Genomic DNA, 20,438 nt, shown 5'->3' with positions numbered 1-20,438 from the left:
TGGCCATTTTGCGCGGTCTGTGCTGCAGGAGTTCTTGGTATGACCAGACGGACACCCTCCTCCGAGGTGGTACTGCTTTGGGACTCTATTCATTAGGTGAGGAATCCACAGGTAGTTGTATCCATCACAAGAGCAAGTTACTTACCTTCGGTAACGCTTTTTCTGGTGGATACACTAGCTACCTGTGGATTCCTCACGGGCCCTCCTGCCTCCTCGTTGTCTGTCTGGTCATGCCGAGATCTCCTTGGGTATGCATTTGTATATATTATTTATATATATATATATATATATATATATATATATATATATATATATATATATATATATATAGTTGTATTTCTGTTTATTTTGCAAGTTCTGAATTTTGTTCATAATGGTGTAGAACTTTTAGGAAGGTGCATTGGTATTGTTTCTATTTTTGGTGATTGCTTTTTCCATAAAGGTTTATTGGATACAGTTATGAAGTGTTTGGGTTATCAATGTTTATCTATTCGTCTCAAAGGTATGTAAAAAATGGCGTAAACTGACATCAGCACGCCGGCAAGGGCTTCTTATTGCCACAATGATGTCAGGCGGAGCCGCGTGGAGTCGTGCAATTGTGACGTCCTCGCCGACGTGCAGACCTGGAGAGAAGTTTCCGTCGAATGCTACGCATGGGGAGAATTCATTAGGTGAGGAATCCACAGGTAGCTAGTGTATCCACCAGAAAAAGCGTTACCGAAGGTAAGTAACTTGCTCTTATAGTGCATACATACACCCAAGGGTTCTTGTTTCTAGACGGGATGCTAATATGGGGGGCGAGGAATATTCCACCCATCATATTACAAATGCCATGGGCTATAATGCACTTATAATAATACAGACAAGACAGCCGCCACGTGTGATACAGAGCATCCCACCTGACAAACTCTAAGATAAGTACGGCCCTTAGAGTGAAAGTAAGCTTGGTGAAAAGACCAGGATTTACATGGACAAGTTTATGGTAACAGATTATGCTCATGGTGAATTGTTGCGGAAGGGAGTTCCAAAGCCTGGAAGCGCAGAGTCAACAATCATAGTTGCCAAATCTGGGTCTCTAGGTTTTTTGTTATCACCAGTAGGTTGGTTGCCACACACCTTGCCAAGGAATGTATCACCTGAATGATATGTAATGAAAGTAGAGGTACATCTCTGCAGGGGCTTTGAAAATGATACATGGGGACTTATATTGACAGTGTGTTTAATGGGAAACCACAGAATATGACGAAGAAGGCGACAGAGATGGGAAGCTTTGTACAGCTCTCAAGGTCATACGTGCTACTCCATTTTGGACATCCAGCAGGTTGGTTAGAAGAAAAATACAATTAGGGTGGAAACTGATGTTCTTCTGCCGTCTTCTGTTGAAAACATGTGGCGCTAAATGATCATCCTTAAATTAAAAAAAATTATATGGAAACCAGTGAAGATATCGACAAAGGTAGTGAATGATCTATTTTATGCCTTCAGCTATTCACTGAGTTAGACAGTAGAGAGGAAGGACCCATTTCTGTCAACCAATATGTGTCAACTAATATGTCAGTTCTCTCACTGACTATGTGTCAATCAATATGTCAGTTCTATCACTGACCTTCAGTCTTCCAGTTTTCTCAGCACTTACTGTTAACCAATTGCTACCCACCCGGTTCCAGGCCAATCTAAAGGCCACCTGAAATGCAGAATGCGCGGAGGCTTTACGTAAACTCTGGCATTCCTCTGTGTGTCATGCAGGATCTTTTAGACCGGCCAACGTTTGTGTCCGTGTTTGCATTTTCTCATCTAGAGTTGAGCACAATTTGCTCTCACGTTTTGCACTGGGTGATACCACAAGAATTTCAGTGGTGGTAATGGCAATAACAAACCTTGTAAAATAGCAGTAGTAACACATGTATAACTGATGCAAAACCGATTTGTGTGTCGACTCCCCTTACATGCGCCATATGCTGCACAATTCAGGGGACACCAGATCCAAACATCATTTGCATTGAGACGTTTTGCAAACAATGGGCCTCATTATAATCCCGCCATGTTTATGCTGGTGGTCTGAACACAATCCGCCAGCCTGTTGAGCGGAATGCTGGGCCTGGATATTGCAGACGGATCCACATGGAGCAGTCGTCAATGCCGCAGTGCGGCGGGTGCAGCGCCCCCATCGCGCATATCACTGCCCATAAAACAGGATGTGACCTGCGCGATGGGGCTGTGCACGGGGGCCCTGGAGCACCCCTTCAGCCAGCCTTTCCCTGGCGGGTGAAACCGCCAGGGAATGGCTGGCGGAACACTGGTTCTTTATCTGGAGGCAGCGCTGCCCTGTCGGATAGAGAACTCCACCATCGTCAGGCTGCCTGGCAGTGGTAGCCTGGCGGTGGCGGAGGGCCGCCTGTGGCGCTCCCCCCTATGTTTATAATATGGCAGTCCGTACCGCCATGCAGATGGCGGTAATTTCCCCCACCACCGGCATGGAGGTCTGGATTGCTGTGTGCATAATGAGGCCCAATGTCTCCTCTATAAACCTGGATTTGACAAAACCTTCCAAAGATGAATTCATTGAACTAGCACTAAACATGCAAACCTGGGCAAAAAGGATGCTGATAATGGGTGACTTTAATTTATGGGTGGAGACAACTGAAAATTTACCAGCGTCATAGATAACCTCAACGTTCTCGCCTTCAGTCAAATAGACCAGAGTCCCTCACGCACAGCAGGTCACAATTTGGAGCTAGTGTTCATCTATGGCACCAAGGTGATGAACCCAGAGGTACAATCTCAAATCTGTTTCAGACCACTCTATGATCTCATTCAAGTAAATAGATGAAAAACACTGTAAAATACACCCAAGATCACCCAGGTCCACACCTATCAGTCCAATAAAAGCATAGAAAAGCCAGTATTTCAAAAATCCTTAATGATGGCCTGAAAGAAATCTTGTGACGAAGTACGTCTGAAAAACACCTAAGTACATTTACATCCAACATCTCACCTGCACTCCACATGTCGACTCCTTTGAAAAAGATCATTATGAACCCCAGGACCAAAGTGCCAAACACACGGAACAGCACAGAAATGGCCAAACTTAAGAGAGAAAATACGAAGATCAAAAGTGCAGCTTAATGACAGATTGGGACATCATCAAGAACAAGCTACAGATAGGATATCATTATAAAGCCATTTGACAAGTGGGTTCATGAAGCCTCAGCATATTGAGGGAATATTAAAAGTCTTGCATGAGCAGGGCAAATCTAGGATTGTATAAATTACCACTAAGGGTAACCAATAGCTTAGCAAGAATGTGCCCTACTTCTGTAAGCCAAACTTTCAAGTCAAAATCAGAGAAACAATACTGAAAACCCAATTAACATTTCCCCAAGCACAAACACTCAATTGATATCCAAAGCTAACAGCATGTCAGCCATCCGACGTAACAGCAGTCCCTGCCATAGTACCCCTGGTTAATGCATCTAACCTTCTGGTGGAACTGTGTTTGGCTTCTCGCATCAAAGACCTCCTCCCCACTCTCGATCATGATGCCATAAAACTACTGAATGCACCAGTGGATAACTGGATATCACCAGGTATGCGAAACACCCATCTTCGACCAAAGAAATCCAATGTGAGTTCGAAGACACTAACAAATACAGGCACTTTTAAATCTCTAATTCCGGAGTATGATATTGGAAGGGGAAGAGATAAGCCAAGTTCAGGGACATTGACGAACAATCAGGCTTCTGACAAGAGTACCAGAAACTGCTTCAGATAACATAAGTGAGGACCTGCCTAATGCACTGGGCAAAGTGGTTCAACCTGAAGAAAGTCTCACCAATCTGCCAGCTACCTGTGAGAGGAACAACCGTACCTGCTACTCAAAAGGCTGAAGGAATGTATGGGCACTTCTGAAACAGCCCTAGGTTGGATCCAGTGAGCTGTCCACAAATGTAACCAACAAATTTGAGTTTGGTACGCAAAGTCCTCTTTACGCAGGTTCACTTGCGCAGTCCCAAAAGAGCAAGTCTCTGTCACCAGAACTCTTCAATAATGACATGTGCACGCTGGTGCAAGTAATCGAGAAATAAAATCTCACATTCCAGATGTACATTGATGTTAGGCAAATTCACCTGTGATTGTAAACAGGATCAAGGAATAAATGAAACATTATTGTTCATTGTACAGTTGCTCCCTCTCAACAGTTGTTCTATCAGTAAACTCCATAAAGGATTGCCTCTGGCATTATACCAATCTCCAAATCCAGCACAAAGTGAAAAACGTGGGCAGCATCTCGGATGCAGATCTATTCTTCACATTTTACAGAGGCTAAAACCATCAATATTTAACGAGCTTGACATAAAAAGTCTTATGTCTTCCTAAACCAACTGGTCTGTTCATGTTGGCTCTGACTGACATTGTGTGCTCTGGCCTGCCTAAAACAACTTCTAAAAAGACATCTATTGTTTGAAAATGAGGCTACTATACTAAGCCCAAACCCCTGACGATGGGATTACATGAAATTATTCAATTGCTTTCCAGTGGGGCCCAGGGTAATAGTCTAGACCTATGAACCATGTATGACGTATAGAGGAAAAGGGGCTTCAGCAAGCTCCAAAAACTTTCACCACACTAAGGCCCAGATTTAAGAAGGCCTGGTGTCATTCTAATGACACATTAGAGTCATTTTTTATTTAACACTAATGTAGCGTTATATGGATAGATGCATGTATTGCGCCACTTTGTAACCCTTTGCGCTGCATTATGCCTGCGCCAGGCATAATGTATGCAAGTGGGGCATTCCCCCATTAAAGGGGTCGAAAAAATGGTGCAAAGAATTCTAAGAGATTTGTTTGCATAATTTTTTTCAGCCCTTTTAACACCTGTTCTGAGCATTAAAAGGAGGCTCCCATTGGTTACCAGGGGCCTCTCGGTGCTTTGCAGGCTTAGCGTCAAAAAATTTACACAAATCCTGCAAAGCACCAAACTAGTGTAAAACAATTCTGACGCCAGATCCCTAATTACTGCCATAGTGCGCCATAAATTAAATACAGCGCTCACATGGTGGCGCTAGGGGCGCTAAGAGGCGCAAGAAAAGTGGCGCTGCACTGGGTGCAGCTCCACTTTTAATAAGTATGCCCCTAAGTATCAAACAGGGTATCCAGATCAATACATTCTCACTCACTGGTAACAAAAAAATAAATAGATGAAGAATGCAGGCAAAGCACTGTGTCCAAAGACTTAAGCTGGCAAAGACCTCTTCCCAGCTGTAAGATCAGAACATAACCACCTCTGGTTCAGGAAACAGCTGAAAACAGAGCTGTGCAGAGATTCCTTAGACTGACTGGAAAAAAACTAACACAACCCATCACAGGTGAACCACTTAAAGAAACCAACAATGGCTGGTATATATATATATGCTGATGAGCCATCTGGAAACAGCAGTGAATGATTAAAACTCCAGGGGACCATTTCTCACCACCTGAATAACTGATTGATCTTTATTTCATACCAGACATCATAAGATTCTCATTGACTGAAAAAAGCTAATCTGGCCATCCACTTCTGATTTGATTCAGAGACTAATAGCCTGATTCAGAACTCCACAGACGGGTTACTCCGTCACAATGGTGACGGATATCCTACTTGCTGAAATCTAAATCCCACCAGGAATAGAATGGGATTTAGATTTTGGCAGATGTGATATCTGTCACCTCTGTGACGGAGCAATCCATCTGCCGAGTTCTAAAATACTTGCGAGGTTCACGTTTTATCAACCTACCCATTACCCACCCCATACTAACCTGACCTCTTCCTTCCTTTTCCCTCTTCTGAAAAGGACTATGGTTTACCTTAGGGAGACCTCTCTCAGGACTCGTGAGGTGCACCCTTGAAGGTAATCTACCCATGCTGAGGGAACCAATCCATCTCTAACTGGTGCTCAGAAGTAGCAGGAAGGTGACAAGCCAGCATGTTACAAAACTGCTGTAACAAATAATACATAAATAGCCATGTTAACCTCTGGATTGTACAGTGCAGCGCACTCCATGGTTCTCAAAAGCTCCTAAGAGAGAGGCTGAGGTCCTGCCCGTACTGCAGGCGCATATACCTGTCTATGCATTCCATCTAAGGAGACCGCTACAAATAGAGTTAGAATAATTCCACAAAGCAAATTAAATTATAATTATAAGAGTATGACACATTAAAACAACTGATATTTTTTAACTTAAATAATCATAAATTGGTTGTTTAATTGCAAAAGCCTAAAACCTGCTCCTACGACCGAGCCCCTATAACAAAAACACAGTATAATACCGAATTTACAAAATAACACCCAAGTTACAGAAATACCCCAATCGCACAATAACACCCATCTCCAAAGTAAAACCCTATTTCCAATAATATGCTAATCTCAGGATAACACCCGGTTTTCTATATAAAGGCCATTTCCAAAACAATATTCCAGCCTTACTACTGTAACCTGTTTCCAAAGTACAACCCCATTTCCACTGCCATACCAGTATCCCACCATAACAATACACTTCCAATGGAAATTCCTTTTCCAAAACAATATTCCAGTCCCACTTTAACAACTTATTCCCAGTGTAAACTAGATTCCCAAAACAATAACCTAATCCCTCCATAACAGTGGTCTCCAAACTTTTTAATGCCGTTCCCCCAGTTGAAAAATAAATTGGGCCCCACCCTCAGAATTGTTCACAATTATTTTATAAAGATGGCAATGTTTAAATATGTCTAGACATTCCAAAACAATATCCGAATCCCACTTCAACAACCCACTCCCAATGTAAACTGGATTTCCAAAACAATATCCCAATCCCACTTTAACAACACATTCCCAATGTAAAGTAGATTTCCCAAACAATATCCTAATCCCACTATAACAACCTATTCCCAATGTAAACTGGATTTCCAAAACAATATCCTAATCCCAGTTTAACAGCCCCTTCCCAGTTTAAAATGGATTTCCAAAACAATATCCTAATCACACTATAATATCCTAATCCCAATGTACAGTTTATTTCCACAACAATATCCTAATCCCACTGTAACTATCCATTCCCAATGTAAACTCAATGTCCAAAACAGTATCTTAATCCCAGTCTAACAACCCATTCCCAATGTAAAACTACATTTCCGACGCAATACCCCATTCCACTCCAACAACTTATTTCCACTGTAAAAACACATTTTTGGTGCTACACCCGTACCCCACCATAACAAAGTATTTGCAAACTAAACCCACATTTCCAAATCAATGTCTCAATATCACCATATGCCAATGTGAACTACATTTCTAACACAATACCCCTATCACATCATAAGACTGTAGTTCCAGTATAAACCTCACTTCCAAAAAATATCACCATCCCACTACAACAATCCCTTTCAAATGTTTAGCCCATTTCCAATAATATATGAGAATCCCACTATAAACTGTAGGGGCCGACTTACACATCATTAACACATCAGATCTACACAACAGTAGAGCAACACAGCAACCACATTTTTGTTGCACTTATGGGAGACACCATTGCAGACCCATATTTCCTAAATATGGCCTGCGGCCGACCTCTTCCTCTGCGCTGGTGCTCTTTAAGGTTTTATGGCTGCCTAGCATCATACACACACCTTTGCACTGTAGTTAAACAGTGTTGTGTACACGATGTCTGGCATTGTTTTTGTTTTGGAAGGGTACCCTTCCAGTAATAAATTTTGGCCCATATTTATACTTTTTAGCGCCACATTTGCGTCATTTTTTGACGCAAAATCGCGCAAACTTTCAAAATACAATTGTATTTTGTAAGTTTGCAACACTTTTGCATCACAAAATGATGCAAATGCGGCACTAAAAAAGTATAAATATGGGCCTTGTTGTCTACATATTTTTTGTAAAATATTTCATGCACTTGGATGTGTGATGTATGGTGCAGCACACATGCAATGTGTGGAAAGGAAGTAGAAATAGAAACACTTCAACTACTTTGCATCCACCTTCAAGAGGTGTTACGTTTTTAGTCAAAGCCCGGCCTAACAATTCTAGTAGCCAGGGCTTTGCATCACAATTCTAGTAGCTAGTGCTTTGCATCAAAAGCCATGTATGGTTGACCTGGAATGCACAAGTACCAACCATGGAACACCAAAGTGGAGTAAAGATACAAAAGGGGCAGTGTTTTAAAAGCTTTGTGGTTGGATTGCATCTCAAGACTGTGCTGCTTTGCGTCGCTTTGCATCAGCGCAAAGTTTTGATAAAGCTTCCCATTAATTTCCAATGTAGCATTGACACCTAGAGTGAGTGACAGCTGCATTACTCACTTGAAACCACTGGGGGCGCCAATGTCAGCCTTTGAGAACTTCTTCTTGCCCTTCTTCTCCTTCTTCTTGCTGGTGGTGGTTACAGGTGGTAGAAGGCCTCTGTATCTGGATGTTGTAATGTCTGGGTTTGGGATGTTGACTGCCATCATGTTCATGCTGGCGGGGGCAGGCGAAGAATGGTGATTGGGGGGCCCTGGAGACAAATGGATGTTAGGATCTTTACACGTGAAGACCAAACAAGCATTGATCGGTGATAATGCAAGAGGCACAGACTTCTTTGAAGGTGAATCCCATGCTAGTACCTTCTTCAGAAGGGCAGTATTTGTGGCCGTCATTCTCTGCCGCCAGCGGGTGTCAATCAGAGTGCTGTGATGTCACCCCAGCAGATCCCCTCTGTGCATCAACTTTTACCTGGGGTGCTGCCAAAATTAAAACTCAAGCCAGCAACCAAAATCAGAAATTCCCCCAACAAGACCGCAGATAAACTTACAGCCTCTTTCAATGGTACCAACAATTATTCAGGTGAATATTTACTGAATAGTACAAAGTCAAACATGTATGATTCTATGAAAAGTCTGAGGACCCTTATGGGCGCATGTACAGAAATATAGTAGCAGGATGTCTGCCAAAAGAACCAACCTCAGTATTCTGCTGGCCGGCTGACAGTCTTCTTCATGTCAAAGAGTTTTTATTTAACCTTAACCTAATGGCTGACACTTCATCACTCCTGCAGTGGGTGTAGGCGCAGGTCAGTGTTAATATGGTAAGAAGTCACAAGGAGGCTATTGAGGGCCTGGCATGGGGGATTGCTACTTCTGAGTTGTTCCTGTAATTGTCTCCAGCCTTGGTGGTAGAAGCCATCTTGGAGGGGGAAAATATGCCTCCCCGTTGCAGTGGCCAAGCTGTGATTCAGCAGGTCTTCCCTGTGCAGCAGTGGGCGTTACTTCTCCCAGTAGGGAGACTTTACAGTAGGGAAGATAGCAATTGCTACAGGAGCTGCTCTAAAGACCTCCATGAAACAGGGGCATACAATATTTAACAGCAAGAAAGTTTAAATTAGGTGATTTTTTCAAACAAGTTAAAGCAATAAAGTGGTACTGGGAAGTGCAATAAAAATGCTCCCACTGAGGTACATTAAATGTAAAGTAATCAAGAAAACTACAAAGGCATCATACAATCTTCAGTATGTGTAAAGTAAATGAAATACAAGTCAAAAAAAGATTTTTTTAAAAGAGTAAAGAGAGGAAGGAAAGCACTACCTAATCATCCTGTGCCAAAAATAAAATCCAATCTATATATTGATTTATATATATGTATCAGACGGAGAAAGAAGCAAACGTCAGCTTTTTTGGGTGAAGTTCTCTAATCCGTGCTATGCTAAATAGTTAGGAGCATATTTACAAGACTCTTGCGCCACCTTAGCACCGACACAGCATAATCTTTTTACGCTAAGAGTGACCCACCCATTGTATTCAATGGGCCTCCTTGTGCCTTGCTGCGCTAGCGTCAAACTGTTTGACACTAGTGTAGCAAAGCGCCACAATATCGTAAAAAATGTTGACTGTATTGTGCTAACGACCGCCATGGTGCGCTGTTTATTGTAAATACGGCACAACCATAGTGTTGTTAGGTGCCAGTAGGGGGCGCAAGAAAAGTGGCACATCATCTATCATACGCCACTGTCTTGTAAATATGCCCCTTAGTTTCTAGCCCAAGTAACTGGAATAGTCTAGCAGTGGTTCCCAACCTGTGGGCCATGGACCCCTGGGGGTCCGCAAAGCCTCCTCAGGGGGTCCGCGACTATTTAGAAAATTTAATAATATTAGGTTCCAACTATCAGTAATGACTCAGTGGGGGTCCCCGGATTCCAATAATGATTCAGTAGGGGTCCCCGGGCTCTAGTATTGATAAAATGGGGGTCCACAGAAGTCAAAAGGTTGGGAACCACTGGTCTATGGTGCTTCAACCCCTCCACTACTTTAATTTGGTCATCAGGAATTTTATTTTATTTGAAGGATTGGCTCACGGAAGTGGGAATTACAATGCAGGTGTGTGACACCCTTGTATGGAGTTGTGTGCGTCACACAGGTGACAATGAAGAAAGGATCCTAGTAGCTTGTGAGTTAGATCCATGGCCAGCAGACACAGTGGTCCATACCACATGAACGCGTCTCTTCATAACTCTCACACGCCAAGCCTCCTCTGTCAGGTGCGACTGAAGACCTCAAAGACTAAGTGTTCTCCTACCTCGTGTTGCCAGATCTTACCGTTTATCTCGCCTCCGGGCGGCGGGGGCAGAGGCATGCTGATTCTTCTGTCCACAGGCACAAGCCCTAGGAGACATCAAATGAAAGCTTGTTGAAGGAAGAGCGAACAGGCAGCTGGAGTACCACAGGAACGCAGCTGGGTCTGCAAAGGAGAGGCCCTGGGCGCCCCTCACCCAAAGCTCCTGCGCCTTTCTTACCAGTAGTTACTTTTCTTCCCGGGTCTGGAAACGCGTGAAGCGGGGTCGCGCACTTGGCAGAGGTAGACTCAGTAGGCGTAAAGAGTCTCGCCACAGTCCTCGACCCTGCTCCACCACCCAAATTAGGTCCTGTGCGGAGAGCTTGGGAGGTTCGTTTCACCTTTATCTATAACTAAGGGTCCCTGTTTTCCGTTTTTTACTGATTTTTACAGATGAGTACAGGCAGAAAACCATTTATTTTCCTGTCTGTATTTATTTTTAACTGTGGATATAAATGGAAATCATTATCTTTTCTGATCAATTCTAAATACTATCAGTAATGACCCTCGGGCCAATAGCTGTGCGGATTGACAGGTAAATGGGTTGAAAAACATAAAGACATTTTAATAATGATGCTTAAAGAGCAGTGTGTATATATATATATATATATATATATATATATATATATATATATATATATATATAATAATGTTGATGCTAAAAGTTTCATATTTTCCGGAAATTGTATTTATTTATCACCTATATGTTTCAGAATCATTGAAAACTGGCAGACATCCAAACAAGATTGTACATTTTTTGGTTAAATAAATATGGAAACATACTAGTTTGAGCTTCATTTTTTCACAAAACCTAAAATAAATACATATAAACACAGATAAAATTAGCAAAAAATAAATATGGTTAAATACAAACGGAAATGTCAAAAAGCTAAATACCATAAAGCCGGGAGCACTACTTATAATCTATCCGGTCTTCTACGAGGCCGTGGGTCAGAAGCAGTTCGATGCAAATCGCAGACTTCAGGAGGCCACCGGTATGAAGGCTTCAGAAGTGGCGGTCCAAATGATGCTTTTAAAGACTGAGTCCAGAGTACAATCATTTAAGCAGGACCAGAGATAGAGTATATTTAACTGCATGAGGTTCACTCCTGACAAGTGAGACTTGTTCTGCCTGCACTGGGCCCCACCACAGCCAGCCCGACAGGCGTTTAGAGGCACTTTCAGACTACTCAGGGCACAGCTCCGAGACCAACAGAACAGAACAGACGTCTGTCGGTGTGCCCTTCCTTAAACTAAAAACACTTCAAGCCCTAAAACTGCTTAATCCAAGTTTTGAGTCGCTCACTTCCTTTTAGTTCTTTCTGTTTCACTTCCTACTTTAATTTTTTCACTCTTCTGTCTTCCCCTTCTCCTATTTTCAAGACTCCTCCATAGCCCACTTTCTTTCATTTGTTTTGTTAAAACTCACTGATCTATTAAAAATATTGTGGCGCCCCCTACATGCTGCCTTCTGCCCTGCCAGGTTTTATTTCCTCCCCTCTCGTCAGACCTGGCAGTCTGAAGAAAGAGCGTGGGATCTCTGGCAATCTTTGTGTGACCGCAGGCTGAGAATGCTTTTGTGGAAGTATCACTCTGGGTCAAAGTTCTGCAATTAAAATATACACTGGCACACTCGCCCCTTTAGACTTACAGGAGTAAATGCAAGCTCTTTCTTTGAATTCTCAACTAGTTCAAGAGACGTCCCTGGTAGCTACAACACCGTTTTCCAGGAGTACTCAAATGTATAAGCATCTACGCGTGCATAAATGCATACAGTTTACATAAAATGCTAAATGTGTAAATGCTTAGCGTACACGAATGTGCTCCTGCTAACTTTTTCCTTCTCTCTTTCCAGAGGAAAATATTTCTGCAGATGGAGAAGCCACTTCCACTATAACTCCCCCCACACCAATTGTGAAGATGTTCCCCTGTCAACATTAACTTTTCAACTGTAGCCAAGATGGGAATGGGCCTTTGACAAGTTTGTGAGTATCCACTACTTCACAAATGTGTGTGTTCACTACTTGGGCAGACATGTCCTCTGTGGAACGCCCAGTCCCCACAACTGGGACTAGATTTATCCTAAAGAATATTACGCCATAGTTGCATCATATTACATGAGTAGTTGGTTTTTCAAGTGGAACTTTACATTTTGTACATTGACTACTTGATTGTGCACTCATAAATCTTGCAATCTGTGCACTAAAGTTGAACTTCAGTTAAACACAGGTGTACAACGTGGTCTGTGAGTTGTGCCCTGATTGTGGCACACCTCCAGGCTCCAGTCACATTTTCCTTCCCGGTTTCTTTCAGATTTCTCTGTCTTTATGCCACCATAGCATAAAATCCATGTAATGGCCTGAGTAGAGTTAAGCTGATGGAGAGAATGTTGGGCCAAATTTGCTAAGTTTTCATGCAGCAACAAAAGTTGTTGTGCTGTGCGAAAGGGAGAGAGGTGAAAAATTCCACATTTATTATGACATGGTGCTGTTTCTCTCCCCATCTGCAGCTGTACTTAAGGTTGACCTGCGCCAACACGCACATCTTTCCACCACAGATATGTGTATGATGTCAAGCATAGGTTTTGTACTGGAAAGGCACACCTCCGTGATAGAATACTATGCATTGACACAGTTTAACACTTTTCCCACTTTGTGTGTGTGTGGTGTACAGGGCAGACACCTGCAAAGTTGGAAAAGTATTGCAAAACAAAAACTTTCTTAACCTTTACATTTGCCTAGAGGAATTATTGGCTCAAATCCCTGTTTACCAATGTTAGGATTTGCAATAAAATCTATGGATGGCTGCTTTGGAAAAGTCAATGTCCACTCATTGAATAGCCCCTTGACACAAAGTAACACACAGCACTATTTTGCGTTACTTTTGGCTGCCTTCTAATGCAAATCAGGATTTGCATTAGAATGTAAATCCCAATATAACACTTTGCATGGGGTCAGTATAACGTTCGTGACACAAATCTGGTGCAAAATGTTAGTAAATTTTCCCTAGGATATCATATAACTAAGAAACAGGAGCTTATGTCTCTGAAAGACAACATAATCAGTTTCTGATCTGCCTGCTTGCATAGGCTTGAATGCTCTTTGGGCAGGGGATACCCAACAGGAAATGACTCTAAGGTATAATGAGCAATCCATGCCCATTAATGGCATATTAAACCTTCTGCTGCGAATCAAACCTTGCTAGAACTCATTTGATCCATGTAAATGAAAGGCCTCGGAAGCATTCAACTCATGCAGGGTTCATCCTGCAAAAGGATTCGAAAAAATGCAGGGAGAAAAATCTCCTTATTGAAAAGAAACTGAAAAACAATTTAACGCAAGAAAAACAGAGGGCAACTGCATTCTCGTTAAAAAATACTGGTCCCCCTTAGACTCCAGTCTGTAGCACACTTATAGCGCAAGCCTGATCCGAGGGCATTAAGGCGCTTTACAAGAAACCCTGATGTTACACATTTTTGTAAAATCTAAAGTGAGTGTTTGTGAGTAGGCGGATCTCCTATAACCAGTGCTTAATTGTGGCTGTGGGGGCCACCGGCACTTATTTTTAAGCATTGGAGATTTCCATAGAGCAAGACAGGGAAAAAACACACTACTCGGAAAGAAGTGGGCAGATGTGAAAATCGCTCAAAGGGAACTTGCAAGAGTGAGATAAAGGCACAAGGAGTGTCTGGTGGTGGATGAAAGAAGACTGAGATGGAGTCCAGGCTACGCCGCGTTGGCATTCCTTGTACTGATGTTTAGGTGCACTTTCTGAGCAGAATTCCGGGCACTCTTTCTATTTACAAATTAAGCACTGCCTGTATCTAAATGTATATCATTAGGCTCAATAAAGCAGCTTAGCATTGTGCAAACAGCACTGGTTTTAGCACTACCACACAACAGCTGTAAAGCAGCAATTACATTCAGTCTACTGTTTTATTAATACTTACAATCAACTTGCACTGTAGAAATAACGAGCGGAAAACATAGACAAGTGGGTAACAATCAGTCGCAGCTAGCAGGTGCTACAGGGGGTGGAGCGGCGTGCAGGGGAAGGGGGAATAGTAATCAAATTTTTCTTTTTAAAGTACCTTACGCCACGGCACCGCTCCTCCGTCTCCTCAGCAGTAAGCAGGCACAGGTTCCCAGCCAGGGTGCTCCCAGACAGACTGGGAGCCTCTGCCTGTTCTCTCCAGCCCGGCAACACAGTGCCGGGCTGGAGAGAACACTCTGCGCATGTGTGTTTGGCCGGCCCCAGACGGCCGGCCAAACATACATGCGCACTGAAGAGAGTGCACAGTGCACTCCCCTCAGTGCTTGTCATCCCCAGTGCCCTACCCCTTTAAGAACGAAAGGATAATAAACATATTTTATTATCCTTGAGTTGTTAAATGATTTGCAGCAGTTGCTGGTGGGGTGGGGCGGGGGTGTGGCGACGCTCCTCTGCCATAGCGGAGGAGCCGCCACTGATAACAATCGACCCAAAACGGGCGTAAAATGTCTAATGACGTTACCCCTCATGTTTACACAACACCTTGAATCGAGGACAAAAACAGTCTTGACATTTGACCCAAGGATTATTTACCCCAACGTGTAGTTTTTGCACCTGACTTTAAAGGTGAGGCGTTAGTCCCATCCCCCTCCCAGACCGCAGAAGGTTGTAAGGCCAACTGTGAAGCGTGCGCACACCAGGTTAAGATCCCAGAGGACCAGACATACTTGAATCTGAGCACCCGGCCAGAGACAGGCCATCTGTTCCAAAAGTCAATACAGTCCCCAAAAAGTTTATCTCATGGTAGGATTTACGTTTAGTGAGCAAGTCACAGCATTGCAATGCGAATGTCCTGCAATTATGGTGCGATGCTGCTCTCTAGTGAAATAAATGGAAAATCAGACGCTGAGAACATCCAGGCTGTACTGAGAGGGGGAGGAATTGTGAGTAAAATCCATCCCCAGGAAGTCGGTACAGCGGGTAAACAAGGGATCTTCGGCTTCCCACCCACCAACCCGTACCCCGGCACCAAACTACAAAGATCTGTGTACCATAATTGTCGAGACCATTGCGGGGCTATGAGTATCATTCTGGTGTTGGATCTGTAGAGTTTGTTTATCACCGCTGGTATCAGGGGGATCGGTGGAAAAGCGTAGAGAAATATCCCTTACCAGTCTATCAACAGGGCATTCCCTTGAGTCCCTGGACGGTAGAACCTGGACGCGAAGTCTGGGCATTTTTTGTTTACTTCGTCTGCAAACAGATCTAACTGAGGCTGACCCCACTGAAAGAAGATGTCTGCGATGACCTTGTCATGAAGAACCCAGTCGTGGGCGTCCGCGAGGGTTCTGCTTAGGAAATCTCCCTCTATGTTTTGTTGCCCTGGGAGGTGGATCGCTGTAAGAGACATTCCTCTCGCTATCAGCCAGTGCCAAATGGTTTGAGACTCCCGAGACAGGGGGCGGGATCTCGTACCCCCTTGTTTGTTCAGATAATACATTGTCGTTGTATTGTCCGTCTGCACCAGCAGAGACTTTCCCTGAATCGATGGTGCAAATGATTTGAGAGCCAGATGAACCGCTCTGAGCTCCAGCAGGTTGATATGGTAAGTCTTCTCTTTGCTGGACCACAAGCCCTGAGCTTGAAGGTAACCCAGGTGAGCCCCCCAGCCCTGCAGCGATGCATCCGTTACCAGAGTGTCGGAAGGAATTGGTTGGTGAAACGGAACCCCTACTGACAGGTGATGTCTGCGCGTCCACCATTGCAATGATTGCCGTACTCCGATAGGAAAACGTATCCTGTCCTCCCATTGGCCTGTGTTGATTCCACTGCTCTTCTAGAGTCTCTTGAAGAGGTCTCATATGCAGTCTGGCATTCGGGACAATGAAAATGCACGAGGCCATGGAGCCCAACAGAGATGTCACCTGACGGGCCGTAGGCGCGGGGGAACCAAGAAGATTGTGACACTTCCTCCTTATTGATGATAGTCGTTCCTCCGAAGGATACACTTTTTCTAGCTCTGTATTCAGTATTGCCCCCAGGTAGTGGAGGGTTTGAGTTGGGATGACCTAGAGAGCGGAAAATACTGAGGACCATGCTTAGATGTTTTTTCGCCTGTTCCGGAGAGGAGGCTTTCAGTAGCAAATCGCCTAGGTATGGATAAATGAAGATTTCCTGCTTCCTTAAATGTGCCGCTACCGTTGCTACACACTTGGAGAATGCGCGAGGGCAGATTTGAGGCTGAAAGGCAGCACCCTGAACTGATAGTGTTGAGAGGCTATCACAAACCGAAGGAATTTTCGATGTTTGGGCACAATCGGAATATGAAAATACGCATCCTGCAGATCTATGGAGCACATCCAGTCTCCTCAATGCAGCTGAGGGAAAATCTGATGAAGAGCCAGCATTCTGAATTTTTGTTTACGGATGAACTTGTTGAACAGCCTCAAGTCTAGAATAGGTCTGAAGACTCCTTCACGACCCTTTTTTGCTACTAAAAAATATTGGGAGTATACTCCTTTTCCCCTTTGAGTGGCTGGCACCTTTTCTATTGCTCTTTTCTCTAACAGGATGCAAACTTCTTTGCGTAGTAAGTTCATGTGAGCAGGCTTCGACCTGTTTGGTGGTAAATGATGTGGAGGGTGTCGGAAAAGAAGAGAGTATCCATTCTCTACAATGTTCAGCACCCATTTGTCTCTTGTTATGCCATGCCACTCGTGAGCAAACTCTGTGATACTTCCCCCAACCGGAGTGGTGGACGGTATTAAGGAAAGTGAACCCTCATTGCTTGGCGGGGGTTTTGGGGGTAGACTGCTGAGGCCTGCTTGATCGTCGGTCTCTTGTGGCCTTGTGAGACTGGAAGAGAGGACGCCCTTGCTTCTGTTGCGGTCTCTGGGACCAATGAAGGGTTTGAACCCTCTGTTGGAGTGGGCGCCTGTCGTAAGGTCTATACCTCCTTCTGAAATCTTTCCTTCTTTCCAGACCAACTGCCCTCATTGTGTCGACCTCCGCCTTCATAGTGCCATCTCATCATCCGTGTGGGCACCAAATAACGAGTTTCCGTTAAACGGAAGGTTCATGATACGTTGTTGCGCCTCTTGCTTTAACTCTGTGAGCCTCAGCCAGGAAGATCTTCTTGGGCAAACCCCATGCGTGTATCCATGGGCCGCCAAGTCCGCACCGTCTGCAGCTGCGCTGATGATTTGATTGGCCACCAAACTCCCGTCTTGAAGGATCTGCTGGAAGTCCTGCCTGTCCTCCCTTGGCAGCTTTTCCGCAAATCTGTTTAGCGAGTCCCAGAGGGATCGATCATATCTGCCCAGGAGTGCTGAGGCATTGGAGACCTTCATCATCGCCGCCGCCGTGCCACACATCTTCCTACCCAGAGAGTCCAGATGTCTGCTCTCCTTGTCTGGCGGTACAGTTGACGATGACGCCACCGAATGCGTCTTGCGGGCTGCGGCTAATATGACTGAGTCTGGTGGTGGATCAGCCCTGAGAAATAAAGGATCCTGATCTGGGGCCTTGTACTTTTTCAAGATCCTAGCAGGAGCTGAATGGAGGCTTGCTGGTGTCAAAAAAGTCTCCATGGTCGGCTGGAGAATACCAGGCACGAGTGGTAACAACTTCCTGGAAGATGTTCTGTGCTGCAAGGTTTTGAAGATCACTGATGAGGAAGTTGAAGGTTCCGGGACATCAATGTTAAGCTTTTGTACTCCCTTGAGCAGCACCTCATTGAAAGTTGTTATATCATCCACAGGGGAAACTCTAGCTGGTGGAGAGTCTGTCAGAGTCAGGGAGTAACCTCTTATGGAAGACCTCGACGATGTGGACCAAGAAGGGGTCCTTCGCTGATGGCGCGACCTTGACCTAGACCTCCTCTGGGAGCGTGACCTGCTCCGAGATCTTGTGGGAGTGCGTCGAGGCCTAGGGATAGACTGGCAAGACGTAGAGCGAGCCCGCTCTGTATGCGCCGTTGGCGATGGTGTCCTCGGTAGTGACACTGATGGTGAGCACATGCAAGAGTACTGAGAGTCTGGAGAAGCTGACGCCTTGTTAAGGCTCTCCAACCATCTAGGCGATAGGTTTATGGGTGAGATGTGCCCTGACGATGAGGCCCTTGACCGTCTGGACGATCCACTCCTTATAGAGATGTCCCGATGAGGGAGATGAGCTTTCGGCGTCGTATCCCTCGACGCCAGTCGGGTCGCCGGCGATAAGGTCCGATGATGCGACAGCGGCAGCGATGACGTCGACGGAGAACAATCAGATATTTTCTTACCAGCTGACATCGATCTAGCCTGTCGCTCATGAGAATGGCTTGTAGAATGTCTTGGAAGAGAAGAGGATGATGTTTTCTGCCTCTCATGAAGCCCATGAAGTCGTATCTTCTCTCTGTCCTTCAGAGTCCTTTTAGACATGTTTTTACAATGTCTGCAGGTTTCAGGGCAGTAACTCTGAGGCAAACACACAATGCAGACAGAGTGTGGATCAGACTGGGCCTTCTTCTTCCCACAGGAAGGGCACTTCACAAAAAGAGAAGGCATTTTCCAGACAGGAAAAAATCCCCTCACTCAGAAAGAGGTGAAAAACGTCGAGTGAAGGTAGAAAAAACAATGTTTTTGAATATTTTTCTGTAAAAAACTCAGAAAAACTGAGATGTCAATGCTCCAGGATCCTCTCAGAAGAAGCCGGAAAAAAGAACTGACCTAACTGTGAACCAACTTTCACCTCGCCTGTACCCCTGAGGCACGGTGGGATACTGGAGGTGCTCAGGGTCTTAAAGGCACGGTGCCAAATTTTGTGGTTCTGCTGTATTGACTTGCATGCAGTCTATTGGCTAATAATGCTCTGTTATTTTCAATGTAGTTTTTCTCTTTTCACATGTGTTGCTGGTATTTTTCTTTGCCCTCCAATTGGGCTTCAGAAAGTTTTTTGTAATTATAAGGGAGAGTGTTAATGTATTAAAAAAAAAAAACTCCATAGAAATAAAGCATTTTAGCCTGTATCAACATAGTCTGCATTGCTATTATACACATATATACATGAATATTGTATGGAAATTATCTACTAAAAATGTTATTTTTTCATATATATTTCATACTTATACATGTGTGTTTTTATATATGCTTCAGGATCCCCGCACGGGGGCGGGAATATTCAATGTTTATGACTTTGATGAGGATACCCCTGGAAGAGAACTAGGATTTACAGGTAAGTAACTTATCCGTCCTGTCTTTGAAGAGAAAGTGCTGGGGGCAAGTGAGGCCTGTGGAAAGCCCTTGTTTTGTTTTGAATGCTACAGCGACCTCTTGTGGCATAGATGGTAACTACTGAACGTGACTGTGAACTGCCTTTAGGTGGAAGCCAACTAAGGGCCTGATCTACCACTTGGGAGAGGGGTTACTCCGCCACAAATCTCATAGAACAGTGGTTCCCAACCTTTTGACTTCTGTGGACCCCCACTTTACCATTACTGGAGTCTGGGGACCCCCACTGCATCTTTATAGGATTCTGGGGACCCCCTACTTAGTCATTACTGAAAGGTGAGGGCCTAATCTGTTGATGTTATTTAGTTTTCTAAGCAGTCGCGGACCCCCTGAGGAGGCTTCGCGGACCCCCTGAGGAGGCTTCGCGGACCCCCGGGGGTCCCCGGAGCAAAGGTTGGGAACCACTGTCTTAGAATATAATGGGATTTAGATTTCGACACTGTTGTAATGCAGCAACCCATCCACCGAGTTCTAAATCAGGCCCACAGGCTTTTATCACTGGAACCTCAGTGGAACACACTGCACATGGGATCTTCTATACAGTTGGATAGTAAAAAAAAAAGA

At 44.3% G+C, this 20,438-nt stretch overlaps 1 protein-coding gene across 2 annotated transcripts in view; it reads right to left on the bottom strand.

Annotated features, from left to right (window-relative positions):
- The window catches only part of WAS (WASP actin nucleation promoting factor), a 139,377-nt gene that overhangs the window by 34,755 nt on the left and 84,184 nt on the right, over window positions 1–20,438 (bottom strand). For both annotated transcript variants that reach the window (XM_069209565.1, XM_069209566.1), the window contains 2 exons: window positions 10,599–10,664; window positions 8,332–8,524 (listed from right to left, as the gene is read on the bottom strand). In XM_069209565.1, coding sequence (XP_069065666.1) covers window positions 8,332–8,524; window positions 10,599–10,664 — 259 coding nt within the window. The remainder of the gene's footprint in view (window positions 1–8,331; window positions 8,525–10,598; window positions 10,665–20,438) is intronic.

This window comes from Pleurodeles waltl, chromosome 10 (assembly GCF_031143425.1).
Source record: "Pleurodeles waltl isolate 20211129_DDA chromosome 10, aPleWal1.hap1.20221129, whole genome shotgun sequence".
NCBI lineage: Eukaryota > Metazoa > Chordata > Amphibia > Caudata > Salamandridae > Pleurodeles > Pleurodeles waltl.
Note: the sequence above shows the minus strand (reverse complement) of the source record. Positions and strands in the feature narration are given on the sequence as shown.